The sequence below is a fragment of the Myotis myotis genome, unplaced genomic scaffold (genome assembly GCF_014108235.1).
Source record: "Myotis myotis isolate mMyoMyo1 unplaced genomic scaffold, mMyoMyo1.p scaffold_m19_p_8, whole genome shotgun sequence".
In the NCBI taxonomy this organism is placed as follows: domain Eukaryota; kingdom Metazoa; phylum Chordata; class Mammalia; order Chiroptera; family Vespertilionidae; genus Myotis; species Myotis myotis.
Window position 1 is genome coordinate 61,425,612 of NW_023416390.1, and position 18,775 is coordinate 61,444,386.

Sequence of the window (18,775 nt, forward strand, 5' to 3'; positions counted from 1 at the left end):
CCTCCGAGGACAGTCTTCCCTGCAACTCCGAGCCTGAAATGTAGCCAACTGCAAAAGTTGTCAACTACTAGTTTGCTATAGACAGAGTCAATGACAGAAGTGTTCCACAAAATGAGCCACAGCCCTTCCTTCTTTAATTGAGCTAATTAAAACTTTAAGGAAGTTATGATTAATATTTTTTTTCAAAAGTCCCCTACGTGCAGACTAGGAGTTGCAAACCGAATTGACAGTTTTGCCTGAAACTGTTCAGCTAGTTTCAATTTTATTTTCTATTAAAAAAAACCATCAAATGGAAGAAAGATGATTCTTTCACATGAGCCCACTAATGAGCCAAATACATTTTTGATTTCAATAAGTTCCTTGCCTCAATATACCTGAATATTTAAAATCTGTTTGTCTGTCATGCCAGTTATAAGAATGCTTTACTCAAGGATTTCCCACATTATTCACACTGGGAAGCAGAATTTGAGCAATGGAAATTGGCCTAACTCATTCTTGAATGCAAACACGACATTAAGAAAACAAATTCAGATTTTGACGTGTGTAAGCCCAACTTCAACATCTAAAATATGGCTTTAAAATGTGTCACTGTGCCATAACCCTGGCTGAAGCATGACTGCTAACACACTTGATGGAGTGTGCACAGAGATTGATGCACCTTCAAAAAATAACCACACACCAGTCTGACCCAATATATGTGATCTTCTTAGTCTACATCTGAAATTCTTTCCCTTCCTCTACCATTCCTATTTTAACCTCAGTTTTGTGTTTCTTCATTGAAATCACTTGTTAGGTGTATAATAGTTTATTAGAGGGGTAACTGTCATTATTAATTAAAAGCAATTACTACTAGTTTCCGGGTAAGTTTAGAGAGAAAGAAAAGGTGATGTCGAGGGAATCAATTTTCCTTTGCTAAATTTTATTCATGTGCAGCAATGACTGCAGAAGATATACTGACCAAAGCAAACAACTCTTTCAGGAAGGTGGAACAGGCCAGTCTACACAGTCACACTTTTCTGCATCACTTCAAAATAAAGCTTAATGACTCCAGAAAGTAGATCAAATTTACACCTTATGGTGTTTCCTAAGAGATGTAAAGTACAATAGCAAGTTCCTTACTTTTATTTATTAATCTGGTTCTTCAGCTATATTGTAATAAGACTCTAAAAAGCCAAAATATCATCCTAGCCAGTTTGGCTCAGTGGATAGAGCATCAGCCCGCAGACTGAAAGGTCCTGGGTTTGCTTCTAGTCAAGGACATGTACCTCAATTGCAGGCTTAGTCCCTGGCCCTGGTCAGGGTGTATGCGGGAGGCAACCAATTGATGTCTCTCTCTCTCTCTGTCTATCCCCCTCCCTTCCATTCTCTCTCAAGATCAATGGAAAAATATCTTCAGGTGAAGATTAACAAAAAATAAAAAAGCCAAGTGTCTTTGTCATTACTTGCAGAAACCAGCAAAAATAGATTAAGTAGAATAGTATTTTATTTATTAAACTAGAGGCCCGGTGCACGAAATTCATGCATGGGGAGGGTCCCTAGGCTTGGCAGGCGATCAGGGCCAATCCGCAGGGTGACCAGTGGGGCGATCAGGGGCCCTGCTGGCACCTCTCTTGACTGGTTTGAGGCCTGTGGGCTGGGGGCAGCTCCTGCATTGTGTCTGCCCTCTGGTGGTCAGTGTGCCTCATAGCAACCAGTTGTTCTGCAGGTTGTTCCTTCATTTGGTCGATTTGCATATTGGGCTTTTATTATATAGGATAATAACACAAAAAAGACTTCTCTTTGTTGTAGTAGATGGTAAAATGCAAATTTAGAACATGTTTAATATGAACGAGCACATGCATATTTATCAATATTTAAGGAATTTAGAAAATATACAATATATAACATGTCAATTAATAAAAACAATGTATTTTCTTTATTAGTGACAGTCTGTTAAAAACAATAGAGCTAAGCTTTTTACTAAAATGCATGGTATTTAATCTAAAACTATTTTCCTCCAATTTTTGTCCATACTAAAATAGAGTGGGTATTAAAGGCAACAACTGAACTTACGTTTAAAATCATTGCATTACAATAAATACAAAACCACCACCACAACCAATAAGAACAAAAATCATAGCAATGACAGCCAAAGAGATCTGTGATTTCATTTACACCAACCTTTCCTGATACAGATGAGAAAAACGAAGCCCAAAGAAGTCAGCTCCTCATAGCAAATAGAGGGAAGAGATGAGATGAGATCAGACCAGATCCCACATCTCCTCACTGGGATTCAGGGCAGCCACTTTCTACAAGTTGCTCTTAGTCTGACTCACTGACACAATCTGTCTGGTTATCACGTGAAAAAGCTACTGCCCACAGCCATACGCGCTGACAAGTTCCTTGTCAAATGTTCCCATCCTGTCATCTTGACAGTGTTTTCGGCTTTGGTCCTCCATGGGTATCATTCTCCCGGTGATCACTTCACCACTAGGATTAAGGCTTCATTTACTGTACTGAGAATAGCAGCATCTGAGCATCTTCAGAACACAGTGGCCAATCCACTTGGTAAGCAAAGTTTTCAAATCTTTATCCTCTATCACTAACCAGGAAAGTGAGAACTTTTTTCAAATTAATAGGAAATTTTGGTCTATACTATATTTTTGAAACACTCATTTTAAAGAATTTTCTCCCATTAAATAAATGTACCTGATTAAAGCCACAGCTCTTTACCTCTGCAAATACAGTATTTGCCAAGGACTTAGTTTAGGGTCACCTTTAAACCTGCACGGTTAGCATGCACATTAATCTACTCTTCAGCATTCATGTTTTATTGAATTTGACAGTCTATATAATAAGATATTTGGTTTATTTGCTTTATCATCTGAGTCACTTATTACACCTTTTTTTCTTTTTCTTTTTTGAACAGGTTTTAAATTCAGCTGCAAAGTGATACTATTCAAGAAACCTATTCCCATGAAGGTGGTTTTAATGAAGTCCACCAAATTGACGCCAAAATCCCAACCACAACCAGATGCATTAGGACTAACAATTGGCACAGCCACTTCACCACAACAAAGACACCTGGACAAGGTGAGAAGAACTGGCCTCTGGGGCTCTCTGGCAGCATAAAACATCCAACAAATCTCTTGTCGAAGCCCCAGAGTTTGTTTTATTGAACATTTACTGTTTATGTTAGACTCTCAATGCTAAGGGAAAATGAAGGATAAGGGTGTTGCTTTGGTCCTCAATGCCTTACCACCTAGGGTAGAAGCAACAGATGATTAACATCGAAAGCCCTTGTATTACGATGTGCTTTGTCCACACTCCAGCCCCAGCCTACCCTGTCTGTCACATACACATTATAAATGTGTAAAATAAACTCAATAACAATACACACACCTGCACAGCACAACATGTTGGAGTGAAGACAGTCACACCTTCTCAAAGGAGAACTTTTTTGCAAAGCATCACAGTTAAAATCCCCATACAGTCATTCTTCTCTGAACCAAGCCAGACTTAACTGAGTTAATATAGACATACTCTTTATTTAACTGTCTTTAGGTGTATGAAAGTTGTTTTTAAATGGGATTCTCATTCAAGAAATAAATAAAAGGAATGGAATGAGTATCATGGAGGTGACATGACAATGAACATAACTGGACGTGAAATATTACCAATGCCGATTCAAAGCATAGCTGTCTTATGGTTCCTTGAATGGTGAAACTACAAGATACTTTCGTTCATTACTTCTGTCCATATTCTACAATAGATGTGAATTACTTTCCAAATAAAGAAAAAGAACACTACATAAAAAACAAACTATGGTGGAGGGTATAGGCTTAGATCCCTCTAAGACAGAGGGCTGGCTGGAGGATGTGACCATAATGCTTTTCCCATTTCAATCACCGGGCAGGATGTTTCCTAGAAGGCCTCTGAGGTGGAGAGCGGCTCCTGATCTACCCTCATAAAGCACAGGTTAGGGTTTCTGTGATGAGGCCCAATCCCAACCCAACACATGGAACAAAAGAAGCAAGTATCCCCATCAGAAAAATGAAGCCTTAAAAATCCGATTCCCTGGTGCTGTGAATGTCCACCTGGAGGTCAAAAAGCCAGAAGACAATGACTAACGGTTTCTACAGAAAAAACTGTAGGGCCACAAAATTCTACCAGGTGTATGAGTCACACTGATTCCCTTAGGTGGCACTGGGAAATCACAGCAATAATCGGCCACCAATTAAAAATTCAAACAGCTCAAAAGAAACTAGTCATAACTGCCAAACATCGCATGTACAAGGTGCTGTTGCATAATCATGTTAACACAAGTAGATATAATTCAATATACTACCTCTGAGAGGGTATGTAAGGCCGTCTGCATCCTGTTCTACAACAGAACCCTTAGGCTAAGCTCTCTTCATCTTTCACAAGCACTGATCTTTTTGAATACACTTTCCACAAAGACCTGAGCTTTAAAGGAATTAAGCTGGTGACTCAGTAGGAGGTAAGGGTAAACTAATACCCTTGTTCTAATCACGTGTTCTGTTAGACAATTACATAAAGTGAAACCAGTTCCTATAATATTTCCTTCCTGAAGCTACTATGAAACTACAGATAGAGACTATTTGAACCAAGCCAGACTGAGACTGTCCACAGTTCACAGGGGTATATTAAAAATGCCAGGCAGCACTGGGGCCTGCATGGTCCCCTATGGATAACTGAGGCCGATGAGCTTTAGTCCTGTGCCAAGTAGTATGTCTTGAGTGTTCCCAGACTCTGTCAACAGCTAACGGTGCATGTAACTTTAACTGACACTTGAAATTGGCTTCTTCACTAGTAGTTCTCAGGACTCATGGTACATCACAGCTTAACCTATAGGACAAGGAGGAAGAAGGGGCTTGGAAAGAGCTTCAACTCCATTCACCCCCCTCCACTGGCCGCTAGGCCAATGGTCTGGACTGTGATTATGGAGCTACTGGCTTTCGAGGCTACTGTGGAACTGAAGAGGGAGGGAGGGGAATAGTATAAGTAAAAACACCACAAAAATATCTGTTGGTCCTTAGATTCACTTGTTTTCCCCAAATCGATGCTTCCCAGATCGCAGAAAAACTTTTATTTCTAGAGTACTAAAAAAAGTTAGTTCTGGCATACTTTGACCATCCAAAAAAGACCACTACTGCTTTTATGGATGAGAGCCTGTACAGAGGTCCTTACTGTGCCGTTTTCACTGACATCCCATAAGAGACATTTAGAGATAATTTCCTGCCCAATGTACTCATTCTGAACTGTAACAATTCCTTCAAGCTGATGGCAACAGGTAGAACGAGATCCTGAAACAACTGGGTCTCTCTGGTGTGTCAGGACAGGCTCCCTGAGATGTGGGGATCGGAGAAAACTCCTTGAATTCCAAAGGGAAAAACAGCAGAATGAAATATTTACGGAGTGGCTGTGACCCAGGCCTGGACTATCTAAATCCTGAGACACCCTCTTCCCCCAGACAGGCAAGCAGAGCTTTGGGGCTCTGAAGCCTGGACTTAACAGAGGTTTCCCAGAGGCAGAAAGTAGCCCTGGGTCTAATTTTTGGAGCTCTTGCCTTATGTAGAAAAAATAATGAGGAGAAGTTACTCAGGGCTGTTTTTTGAGGTCAAGCGTTTTGAGAAAATTCCATTTTTTAAGAGGCCATTTTCACAGAAACCTTATAGGAAACGGATACCACCAAATTTCTCAGGCCCTCTTCTCCATCAACTCTGAGAATTGCCTATTATCTTGTCAAGCACTGAGCTAAAACGAAATGCTACCCCGACATTCAGAGATGAGACACTGTCTGGGAAGGGCTGCCAATTGGAACTCAGAAAGTTCCGTGAATATGGAAAAGAAACGCATTACAAAACTGACCTAAGATCAAAACCAGAGTCATGACTCTAACCACTTGTATTAATTTTATGCATTGGTAGTTATATATACATGAAATAAATGAAGAATTTATAAATTAATGCTAGTATGAGTACAAGGCATTTTTAAAAAGCAATTTTTACAAATATCTGTTAGATAACGTATAGAAAACATTTCCTATTCGGGTCTATGGCTGCCAACTGCCAACTGAGACACCTAGTTCGTGTGCGGCAAAGAATCTGCTGAGGAGCAGGCAGTGAGCAGCTCAGCCTGCACAGCCCTGGCAGCAGGTGCTGCAGGGCAAGAAGGCAGTTCTGTTCTGAAAGCCCTTCAGGATGACTGATGGCTGAGCACCAATCATCAATAAGTCGACTGATTCTAATAAATGACAAGGGAAATAAAACCCAATTTTTTTTTATTCCTAAAAGCACATACACATAAAAGGGCAAGGCCAGCAAAGGAAATGCAGGGAAGTAGCCCTCTTGCATTTGCTTGACTACAGATTAGACATGTAGGAATTTCTCTTGCCAAGTATATGTTAGTAGCCTGCATTATGGCTGATGCTCATTGGAGTTTTGGTTAGAGTCCTGTTTGGCTGTCCTCCTACCACTCTTCACTGTCAGGGAACTACAGCAATTCTGAAGTAGGTCCTCCTGTCTGGGAATGTAACAGACAAGTGGGACTACATAAAACTAAAAAGCTTCTACACAGTAAGGGGAAGAATTAGAATGAAAAGGTAGGCTATGGAATGAGAGAAAATATTGGCCAAATACCTGAAAAGGGCTTAATATCCAAAATACATAAGGAACTCCTAAAACTCAACAGCCAGAAATCAAGTAACCCCATTAAAACATGGGCAAAGGACTTGGATAGAATTTTTCCAAAGACACACAAATGGCCAAAAGATATATAAAAAGATGCTCATCACTAATGCTCAGGAAAATTCAAATCAAAATCACGAGATAACACCTCATACCTCCATAGACACTTGCAAAAAGAAAAAAAGATTAGTGCTGCTGATAAGATTGTAGAAAAATGGGAACTCTTGTGCACTGTTGCTAGAAATAAAAATTGGTACAGCCACTATGGAAAACAACATATGAAAGTTCCTAAAAAAAATTACAAATAGAATTGCTATGATCTGACCCACTTCTGAGTATTTATCAAAAAAAATACTCAAAGACATATCTGCACTCCTGTGTGTATTGCAGCATTATTCACGAGAGCCAAGATGTAGAGATAACCTACCTAAATGTCCATCGACGCGTGAACAAATAAAGAAAATGTGGTAAATACACACACTGGCATATTATTCAGCCTCGAGAAAGAAGGACATCCTGCAATATGCAGCAACATGGATGAACTTGAGGGCCGTGGCGGAATGGCCCAATTAGAGAAGGACAAATGCTGTATAACTTTTTATATGAGAGATGTAAAATAGTCAAACTCACAGAAGCAGAGTATAGAATGGTGGTTGTCAGGGCTGGGGGAGGGAGGAGGGTATAAAGTTTGATTATTCCAGGTGAATAAATTCTAGAGATCTGCTGTAAAACGTGTGCCTATAGTTAACAGTACTGTATGGTACACTTGAAAATTTGTTTAAAAAGTACACCGCATGTTAAGTGTTCTTATCATATTAAAAAGTAAAAGCAATACATTAAGAAGCCAATGATGATAAATTTAAGAATAAGAAAGTACTGTGTCTATGATCATTCTGGGAGTGCAAGAAAAAGACCACTACTCGTGAGCAAAAGCTAGCAGTGATCAAACACTGGATTTTGTTCAGAGATCTACATCTGCAAAGCACCAAACGGTAAACCCCAATATGGAAGCTGCTGTTCACCCAACGATTCCTTGAAATAAGTCTGATCACACATCTGAAGTCGTAACTTATGCTCATATCTAGATATGTTCTTTCTTTTCTTTTTTTTCCATGTGAAAGTTTATTTAGAAAGTCACAGAGGTAGAAGAAGTGAGCTGTGGAAGAAGTGAGCCAGCAGGGCTGTGTGGGCTCAGGAAACAAGTTAAGGAGGCAGAAGAAGGGCCCTCGAGGCTTTGGAGAACAAAAGGCAAAGGAGGCATGCCTGGGGGGAGAAGGCAAAAGGTGCAGGTGAGCTGCAGAGAGAGCACACTGGACATTTTCTTGGATGTGCGTTATGCACGCGTCTGCCTCTCCCTCTAAGCCTGTATTAGCCACAGAGAACATGTTACTGCAGAACCTTGAATGAACATTTCCTGAGCTGACCTAACCAGGCTTTTTCAGAGTCTGGGGGGAAAACAAAAAGGTATTTCAAAAATCTCCTGTGAAGCTTCCATGCCAACATTTGTGAGATTTGTCATTTCTCCAGGAAAAAGAAAAGTTATATATATTTTCTCGTACAAAATGTACTTTCAAACAATCTAACTATTTAGATATCAAACTAATATCTACCTATAAATAAAGAATAGTAATCAGAACTACCTTGAAAGCTAATAAGGGTTCGACCCAATTGGAATGCACTGCCAACTGGCTCTGTCACATAATTTGGCATAACTGTACTAGTCCCTTGCGGTTCCAAAGTCTGGGTTAATAGCACTCTACCAAGATTTGGCATTTTAGGTTTCGTCTTTCTTACCCTTCAGACATGGCGTCACTTGGATATATTTTTTTCTATCACTTAAACATAAAATTTATGATGCTAAAGGGGAAAAAATGAGTCGAGCACTTTTCTATCGCCAAAAGAAACAGAGCTTAAGGAGGTGAATCCAGATAGTTCAAGTGGGAATAAAGGGAGGGAGGGAGACAGAGACAGAGAGAAAAGTACACAAAACTCCTAATGAACCTTTTTTAAAGTCACTGAAATTTTCTGTTCATCTTCATTCCCCCTTATAGGACTAAATGACATCTAGAACAGAAGCCGTAAATCAAAAGGTCTCAGTACATGTTTTTTGAATAGAGTAGTGAATGAACAGTCTTCCATCATATGAATGGGAGCCATTGCTGGTCTTAACTTTCTGGTTTTTCATTATATTCCCTTTGTCAAAGGAATTTGCTACGAGTGGCTAATTAATCAGGATGCATCCCTATGTGAAGTGTGTAATGAAGCCATCTATTTCTTGTGACCTTTAGAGAGAAATATTTCTGTTTATCCCAAATTATCTCCTCTTCTAATAAACCTTCAGTAAATCATTACCATTGAACTAAAATGACAGCTCAGTAGCTTGGCTTTCAAAATATTAAGTCAACTGGCTCTAAACTACTTCCAGCCAGACTCATCTATTCATTGTTTCCTAAACAAACCAGGCAGTCTTACCAAATGAACCACTGCTCATACCACCTTCCTCCTCCTCCCCTTTCCTAGTCACACCCCAAGTCTTACTCACTGTACTTCATATCCAGCCACACCATGAATCTCCCATAGGTCCTGCTGCTCACGCTAGCCTCTAAAGTTTCATATCATTAGTTCTGGTTATATTCATATGATGCTTGACATTTGTGTGTGCACAAACACACACAAACATATCTACACTCCTTTCTCAGTCAAATCGTGAAGACACTATGACAAAGTGGAAGAAATCAGAAGACTTTGATTATAAATACTGGCTTTGCCACTTCCTAGCTATGGATAATTTCCCGAGCGTCAGCTTCCTCACCTGTCAAGGGGGCTAATAATCCTTGACTGCCTCCCAAAGACTTTATGAAGATATAGTAATAAGTATGAACAAGTCCTTTATCAGTCATGAATCATACACAAATATATTATTTAATGTATCTTTCTGTATCCTCAGCACATGGCAGAGTACCCTACGCATATTAAGTATATAATAAATCTTGCTGATGAAAGTACCAGACCACAGCTATAGAAATCTGCTGAGTCATCTTCAGTGTTTCCCTCAACCTATATAGTTAACATTTACTGATGACTCACTGTTGTGCCAGGTTCTTTACAGGAATTGCTAATTTAACCCCTTGAGTGCCAGGGAGCGTGATTGCACTCCTCCCGTCTTTCGCCGAAAGTGCCGGGAATGCTATCAAAGCTTCGAAATGGTGTCCAGCTCTAAGTCTGCTTTTATTAGTGATGAGGATATTGCTAAATATGTCAATGTAGTAAAGGTTTCCTTAAGTTTCTGAATATGTAACTTCATTTACTTGCGATTCATAATTTTTTTCCTGAACTGCTGTAAAATCAGCAAAAATGCCTTGGCAATTTTAGCTTAGTTCCTAGGATACTGGTTGGCACTCAAAGGGTTTATCTCACAACATGTGAGGTGGATCCTGGACCCTATCATCTCACTGATCTGAGAATCTGTGAGACAGATCCCCAACAATGCATTGGTTAGGCGACTTGTTTTTCCATTTCCATAAAGCCTCTCTCAGTTGGTTTTTCTGCTGGATCAAAGATACAATAAAGTGGCCCTGGCTGGTGTGGGTCAGTGGTTACAGCGTCAGTCAGCACAACACAGGGTCTCAGGTTCTATTCCCAACCAAGGGCACATATACTGTACCTGAGTTGCAGGTTCAATCCTCGACCCCAGTCAGAGCAGGTGCAGGAGGCAGCCAATTGATGTGTGTCTCTCACATTGATGTTTTTCTCTCTCCCCTCCCCAAAATCCTCCCCCCCTCCCTTCTACTTTCTCTAAAAATCAATGGAAAAAATATCCTCAGATGAGGATTAACAACAACAGAACACACACACACACACACACACGATAGAAAAAAGTGAAGTTAAACTCATAGTAGGAAATGCTGGACAAATCTGTTGGGTACGGTGCTCCCATAAGCTATATATAATTAAAACTGTCACCATTTTCACTAGCAGGGCCATTAAGATAAACTCCAATCTGAAAACGTGGAAGTCCATTCTTAACCCAAGTACACTTTTCTCTTTTTACAATTTCAAATAAAGAAATACAAAAATCAGACACACAACCACAGAACACTTTCAGTTGTTTTTGCTTACAATGTGCCAATAAGTAAAATGGAAAGTTTGTAATTGCAGATTATTTTTGCAAAGTCTGAAAAATTTAGAAAGTCTTTATTTTATGGTTACTTCATTTTCTGCAACCTCAGATTTTCATCAGGTTAAGGAGTGTCTTCAACATTTCTCCTCCCCTCAGAAATAAAACTTGGGTGTTTCCTATAATGACTGTCCCCTCATTTTTCTTTTTTCTTCCTCACCTGTAAATGGGGCTAATAATCCTTGATTACCTCCCAAAGACTTTAACAGCATTTTCTTTAACGAAAATCTTGATTAACAGCTTATCTACGAGAATAATTTTAAATACGTTTTTCTTTGTAGTTTGTTCTCCTTTAAGTTGGCATCTATCGAAATAGATGGGATTCTTCTATTCTTGGAAGAAGCCAAAGCCCCTCCTGCAGGGGACATCAGACACCTGATATGAAAACAATATATTTACGGCGGGGGCGGGGGGGGGGGGGTCATCCTATAAATCAGCAGGCAGGATAATGTAGCATGGGGGTTGGAGTCTGGCCACCTTAATCCAAGTCCTGCCTCGTTTACTTACTGTTTAATCCCACACAAGTTGCTTTTACCACTAGAAGATTCGGTTTCCTCCTGGGGAAAGTAACAGTAGCTATCACACAGAGCACCGTGAACAGTAAATCACAGGAGGCCCTTAGAACAGTGCCTGGCACACAGTGGACACTCAATAAAACTGGAACAAAGCTATCTATATCTTCAGGCCCATTTAAAATAATTTAAAAAATTACTCCCCTATGCTCAGCAGGCCTGGCTCAGTGGTTGAGCATCAACCTGTGAACCAGGAGGTCACAGTTCAATTCCTGGTCAGGGCACATGCTCAGGTTGCGGACTCGATCCCTAGTGGGGGGCATGCAAGAGGTAGCCAGTCAATGGTTCTCTCTCATCATTGATGTTTCTATCTCTCTTTCCCTCTCTCTTCCTCTCTGAAACCAATAAAAACATATTTTTTAAAAATTACTCCCCTAAAAAGCATTGCCAGGAATAAGATTACTGTATTAAAATGTATAAACCAGCACATAAACTTGAACTCTATCTCTTAATATGAATCCACTATGTATATAGGCAGTAAGAGTCAGACAATGACTATTCATTAAATGCCATTCCACTGAGTTAATAATCTCAGGAAAACAGTAAACTTTGTTCTAGGGAATCTTAGGAAAAAATATTAATAGGAGTTCATATCTTAAAGGAAATGCAGATCTTGGTCTCCTCACCACAGTGTGAAAGGTCAGTCGGGGTGACCCCCTAGGTCTTTCCAGCTTTGCATGTCTATGACCCAACCTCTCCTTAGACAGCCCTCCACCCTCACCACAAAGCCAGAAGGGGCAGTTTCTTCCCTCTTTCCCAAACATGCCTGACCTTTGATGTAAGAATTCTGCTTATCTCATCCTCTTTCACTTTACCTCCACCTGGAATAGCCTTTCCTCACCCTGAGAAGCAGCTCTGGCCATCACCCCAAGTTTAAATCTGACCCCTTCCTCCAGGCTCTTAGTTTGTCACCTCCTGCATCTGAATTAATGCACTGTCTTCAAAAATCTAGCGTGCACATATGTGCATATATAAATCATTTAATTTAGCTAGATCTGTGGTCACATCAACAGAAATCTATCTTAACTGAAGGCACACTGGGCTCTGAATTTAAAAAAACAACACAATCCAGGTTTCTACTGCATCAATATCAACATTTTTACTACTGGCCAAGCTGACAAATTTATGACAATACAGAATCGAATAGTTGATATAACTGAAGGTGAAGGTCATGCCATAAAACGTTTAATAATCCACTTAAAATAGTTAAAAAATAAAGTCTGAATACAGAGAGAAGAATGTGCATCAACATTAGTGTTTTTCTTTTCTTTAACCAAGCCCCATTTATAGTGTTTTAAATTTCTTAAAATTTCATTTCTTCTTCCAAGTTTAACTAACCCTTTTTACCAATCTATATTATAATCTGGAGATCAGGATAAGAGAACTGAATTCTGCTTTGGATATAGAAGACATATTCTAATCAAACAAAGCTACCAGAATAAATCATCTCTACAGAAAATGAATTAATATGCTTTTTCTTTCTTTAAAAAAAACACCCCTGTAATATTAATAAAAATATAACATACTTTAAAGGTTTAAATTCTTAAAATGAGAATTCATAATATGATAACAGCGTATCAAAGTGTAAAAGGCAGTGGGCACATCCAGTACTGGGTGAGGGCGCTAAGCTATGAGGTTATCATATTATAACATGGAGGGCAGTTGCAATACCCTGCCACCATGCACTACCAGCTCTCTTGGGTGTCATTTTCACCTGCGACTTACGAGATTTTCCGGTTTGAAGCCTCATCATCAGTGTGTAAACTGAAACTGCTCCAGAGGCAACAGGGAGAGAAGCAGCTCTGGTGGCATTTGAACTGAAGATACTCAGGCAGAGAAACCAGTCTGGTGGTGGTGTAAGAGATGAATGGAACCGGAAGAAGAGGAGACAGTAGGAACAGAAAGGACAAAGTAGAGGAGGAGAAGACAATCAGAAATGTGATGGCGGAATGAAAAAGAAGAGCAACTAAATGAAAGCCAAAAGGTGAAGGAAATGTGGGGATCAGAGCGAGAAAGGGGAGAGAGGAAGGAGGAGGAAGAGAAAAAAAATGTAAACAATCTTTGGGTATATGAAAAGCAACATGTACCATATGCCTGTACATCTGATTGCTGTTTTTATAAATCACAGATGCTAGCAAATGACCAAATACGAAATTAGAATCTAGGCACAAATCCATGAACCTCAAGAGCTGGAATATCATTGATACGCATTGTTTAAAAACAAAAATCAAAGCTTCAGGTCAACAAGTTTCATGAAAGTTACTGCCACACTGATTCTCTTGAGTGACTAGAACCTGGGGAGGAAATTCCATTGTTCTGTTCCTGACTCTGAAACTGTTCAAACACAGACAGAAGAAGGTGATGTTGGTTTCTTAGTTGGTCATCTTCAAGCACACCTGCCAACCGGAAATGCCACATAGTTCCTGAGTTCCTCAGAAAAGTATTTCCATCATGTCCATCTCTCTATATTTTTGGTCTGTTTTTCCATTTTAAAGTGAATTCTAGCAGGATCTACCTGGAGCCAACCATGAAGTAAATCAGAAATTGATGTCCCTGTACCATGCCTTCCAGGCGCCAGGATTACAACTCTCCTTGGACCTGGGGTGTTTCCCACATTTTCCTGACCTTACTAGAAACAACATGAGCTCCCCAAACAGTCTTTAATCATTCAAAAGCAGGCATAATGAATTATTAATCAAGAAATGAGTCCTTGTTAGGGTAGAACTAGCCAATAAATGATCCTTTCTAGGTAAGAAATTATGGAAAAGCAAATTAACATCTAGTTTGTGCATTAGATCCCTTACATATACTAGTTATAACTATACTAATGGTAAGAATTTCCATTCAAGTACCAAAGTGCTGAGGGAATTCTTTAGGCACAACTGGCCTTTCTTCAGCTTCCAAATTGGCCCACATATGTCCTTGTCTACATGTAAAGTTGATGCAGACTAGCAGGTTATAGAGCTCTTGGCCTAATGCAAATACCATGAGATGAATTAAAACACTGCTCTTCATTATTATTGAATTATTCTAAAACCCATTAATATTTTTGGCATTTCCAAACCAAAAAAAAATCTGAAAGGTTGATTGGAAGCATCATATTCAAACATCAAGTCCTTCGGCAGAACTGAATTTCATTAGAGACTTTAACTTCCCACGACCAAAACCCAAGTCAAAGGGACGAGAAGTAATTAAAAGGCTACCAGATATGGAAAGCCTGAAAGTCCCACATTCGTTGGCTGCACCTGGACAGGTGGACTCGACTGCAATGACCCGGTACCCACGGTGACCTTAAACACTGACAGGAACAAAATCCACCTTCCAGGTCAAGCCTGAAATAAGTGAGATAAACTCTTCAAGATACAAAGCGTAAGCAACGTTTGGGAATGTGGGACTTCCTAATAAAAATTTGTATTAAACTCCTGGAACATAAAAAACCTTTCTGAATCGGGATGTCTCTGTCTTGGCAGGCAGTATTGACTGACACACCCATGGACAGAAACTCTAAGTACAGTGCTTGGCAAATTATAGCAGCTCAAAAATATTCTTCAGTGCATGAATGACTGTTCATTCATAATGAGTGGATGAACAATTCAGTGATATTATGCCCATTAGTGATACAAGTGGTTGGCACCCACCCTCCCTTAACATGGTGGTATTTCAGCCAGGAGAGACTAGAAAAGGAATCCTTAGAAGGAAACAGAAGATTGACAGGTGACCAAAGAAACATGCTTAAAGGCATCTCATTAATAGAAGTGACCACTACAGCATTCCATGCCTATGACTAAGAACACACCTCACAGAACACTCACCTGAGCTACCACTGGAGGAGGGGAGGGGGGCAGCAGGGTACAAACATCAACAAGGTGTTCTGGAAATTCTCATATCTCAATGTGCTGCCTCTACCCAGAAAACAGAGCCTCAATCACGACATCAGCATCTCCCTGGTTCCAGAAAAGCATGTGCCTGTGCAGACTCCTGTTGTTGTTCCCTATGGCAGCAGAACTTACTCTTTGTGCTGAATGAAGGAATGGTGTTTCCTGAAAGCTGCTTAATGCTACAGAGCATGGCCCCAGGGATGACCCCAGGAACTCGCAAAGAAACTTGCATTTTGAAATGACTGGAAATGGAAGTGCCATGTGGCAAGATACAGCAATCCGTGGCCCAGGGTCATCGCAGACGCGAGGGGCCCGGCTGTCCCTGTGGATCCTGCCACCTGTGCCTCCCTCCTGGTTAAAGAAACTCACCGCAGTGCAGAATGCCTTCCGGAGCGGGACACACTGTTGCCCACGGGGGAGGGCAGGTTGCTGCCTCGGTGCAGGTCCTCGATGGACCTGCTCCAGGGCTTTGATTTGTCCACCGAGCTCTCCACGGTGCTTTCCACGCTTTCAAAGTCAAACCTGAAACAAAAGAGAAATGCCAGGAGAGACTGAGAGATTCACATTTACACAAACACCTGGATGTGCATAACTTGCTCCTTCCTTTTGTATGTCTGCACCTTAATTTGGGTAGTCTTTGCAAACAAACAAACAAAAACTAAAAGGGAAGTACAAAAAATATCCATGGACTCCATGGTAGCTTCAAAAATACAGAATGACAAATACTGGGCCAGGCAAAGTAGATGAACAACAGCGAAACTTAAATAGTGACGTATCTGCATTTTACGATAAAGTTTGCTAGCTTACCAATTGCCAACATTGCTCAGATGGGAGGTGGGGGAGGGTGGAATCGTACAGATGTCTTCATTTTGCTTTAACACGTCAATATGTTAGGCTTATACTAATTTATTCCTACCCATCAATTTTCACTGCGCATTTTCTCCTGGTGTGTTGGCAAGTGTGCTTTTCCAACCATATGTGATACATTACTCGCAAACGTATGAATTTGCTTTGATTTTGGAATAGCTTCCCAATGTGGTGCTCTTTAAAGTAGGACTGTTGTTTCTCTGACATTTTTGAGGTTATTACTCATGTTAACCATGTTAGAATAAATGGCAAGTTAAGGCACTCGGTCTTGTATAATTTTAGGGGCAGCATTTCTAAACAGACAGACCTTTGAGTTCTATGTATTTTCCCCTCCCAAAGTCAGAAGCTCTGCGCTCCCCCAAAAAGTATTTTATCAACTGTTTCTACCCATAGTTCTACCTGACCCGATAGAGAATAAACAGAAGGCAACTATAATTAATATCATCTGGAAGATCTTGAAGGCTATCACAGAAGAGACAGCACCAATACATATTGGAAATAATGAGTATGACTTTTTACGAAAAAGTATGACTTTTATAAAAAGTATGATGGCCAAAATAAAATATTTGGTTAGAACAGTCATCTGTAAACCAGGTGATGTTCTCCATCTATTTAATATTAATCCAGATGTCACAGACTGGTATATAATGGCATTGAATTCGTCTGACAATTCTGTCATGCCTTAGGATTCAGGAAACAGTGCTGAACAGAAAAGAGGTGGAAGCTGTGTAATCGAATAGATCCTTGAGTACTAAAAATAGAAGTCTATAATTGAGATAGGAGAAGGTAAGCCGAGGGGACATTCCAAGGTCACTCAAGTGTGCCCCACTCTCGCCACATCTCTCTGCAGCCCCCATGCCATTCAGCTGTCCAGCTCTCATGTTCCTTTCGGCTGGTCCCCAACTCTCACACAGCAGAAAAAGGAACCACCGTGGTGAAAGCTTGTGCTTTAGGGATGGAGCCTGAGCCCGCTGTTTCACATTCGTGGGCTAGGAAGTTGTCACATGCCAAGGAATAGCAAGAAATTTTCCAGCCCGTTCGTTTCAAGAAAGAACAGAAATTATGTGTTTCTATATAATTTGTTATCTAATTAATGCAAAAGAAAATCAAAACTAATCAGCAAAAATGTGAAGCCAATGCAAAAAAAAAAAAAGATTGGGAAGCAAAAGCTCTGAGTTCTGATCTTTTGTTGGGTTTGATCTTCTGCCATAGACGGGAAGAATTCCCTCATGGTGGCATAGTCTTTTCCCATGGGTTTTTTGTAGGCATACATTTGGAAAAGCTGGTTCCAAAGCTCTACTGTGATTAGATAAAAGGTTAATTACAGAAAACATATAGCACAAAGCATACCATTCTTTTCATTATTCCTGATGTTTCGTAGCCCTTCCTTAATTCCACAAATAATCTTACAGATTATAAAATATGCAACAGAGTACTATTATTGGTTTGTCATATGATATGAAGTGCAAAAGGAGATTAGCAGTTTTGATATAGTGGGAGATAAGAAACAACCTTTGGGAGAGTATTCTATAAAAACTAAGATTTTATTTCAGAGGACACTTTCTCAGGAAGATAAGCACCTGTGTTTTGGTTTTTCTTACTCTATTCCATATATAAAACTTATCAAAGCTGAAACTCATCAAGCCAGTTTCAGTTAATTCTTTAGTTTCTGCATCAATAAGGTAGGAATAATTATAGCTTTCTCCTCACAAATTCTCAAGGAAGTGATGAGGATAATAAGATAAAACAGCATCTGGTTAGGTCTTAAGATTTTATTGGAGTGAGGCAATATTAAAAAACAAGTGATTGCTTTTAAAAGAAGAATGGGGGCGGGGGGGGGGGAGAATATCACCTGAGCCATAATATCCTCCAGTAAATTAAAAATACAATATGTGTGAGAGCATATCTGTGGATGCAGAAATACTTTTTGATTAAAGGAGGAAATATAGAGACAGAGAAGCATCAATCAGATGCTCAAAACTCAGAGGGAAGGTAGGGGAGGGTGAGGGTGAGGGGGAAAGGTCAACCAAAGGACTTGTATGCATGCATATAAGCATAAGCGATGGATGTGGACAACAGGGGGTGGGAGTGAGGGTAAGGGTAGGATTGGGGGGATGAGGGGACATTGGGAGGATAAGGACACATTTGTAATATCTTAATAAAGGGGAAAAATAAATAAAGGAGGAAATGTGGAGAACAGAATATCTCATTGAAATGTACTTTTCATTCCTGTTATAAATCTTTCCACAAGTGAAGTGAATAAGAAAAGTTTATGAATTAACAAAAACTAGGTTAAATAAGTTACTTTTTTTCTGCTTTGCTCCAACTTTGTCCCCTTCACCTTTATGAAAGGTAAGTCAATACAAATACATAAAAGTAAAAAGGGCAAGCCTCTTGGTCACCACTTTCAGTCTGCTATTTATTTCTGTATTTACTAGCACATGCAAATACACATATATATGTAATTTTTTAAAATAAAAAGGGAGTCACTCTTCTGTATCCTGCTTTACTCAACAATATATCATACACCTCTCTCAGTAAGTGCTGGAGCATTCTACCTTATGGATATATGTGACTTGAGCACTAAACAAG

The 18,775-nt window shown here is 39.9% G+C and overlaps 1 protein-coding gene across 8 annotated transcripts in view; it reads right to left on the reverse strand.

Moving 5' to 3' along the window:
* FMNL2 (formin like 2) overlaps nt 1-18,775 on the reverse strand; it is a 318,758-nt gene that overhangs the window by 70,709 nt on the left and 229,274 nt on the right. For all 8 annotated transcript variants that reach the window (XR_004969607.1, XM_036320780.1, XM_036320775.1 and 5 more), the window contains exon 6: nt 15,686-15,838. Coding sequence is in view for 7 of the 8 variants with exons in the window: in XM_036320780.1 (XP_036176673.1) it covers nt 15,686-15,838 (153 nt within the window). In the remaining variant the exon portion in view is untranslated. The remainder of the gene's footprint in view (nt 1-15,685; nt 15,839-18,775) is intronic.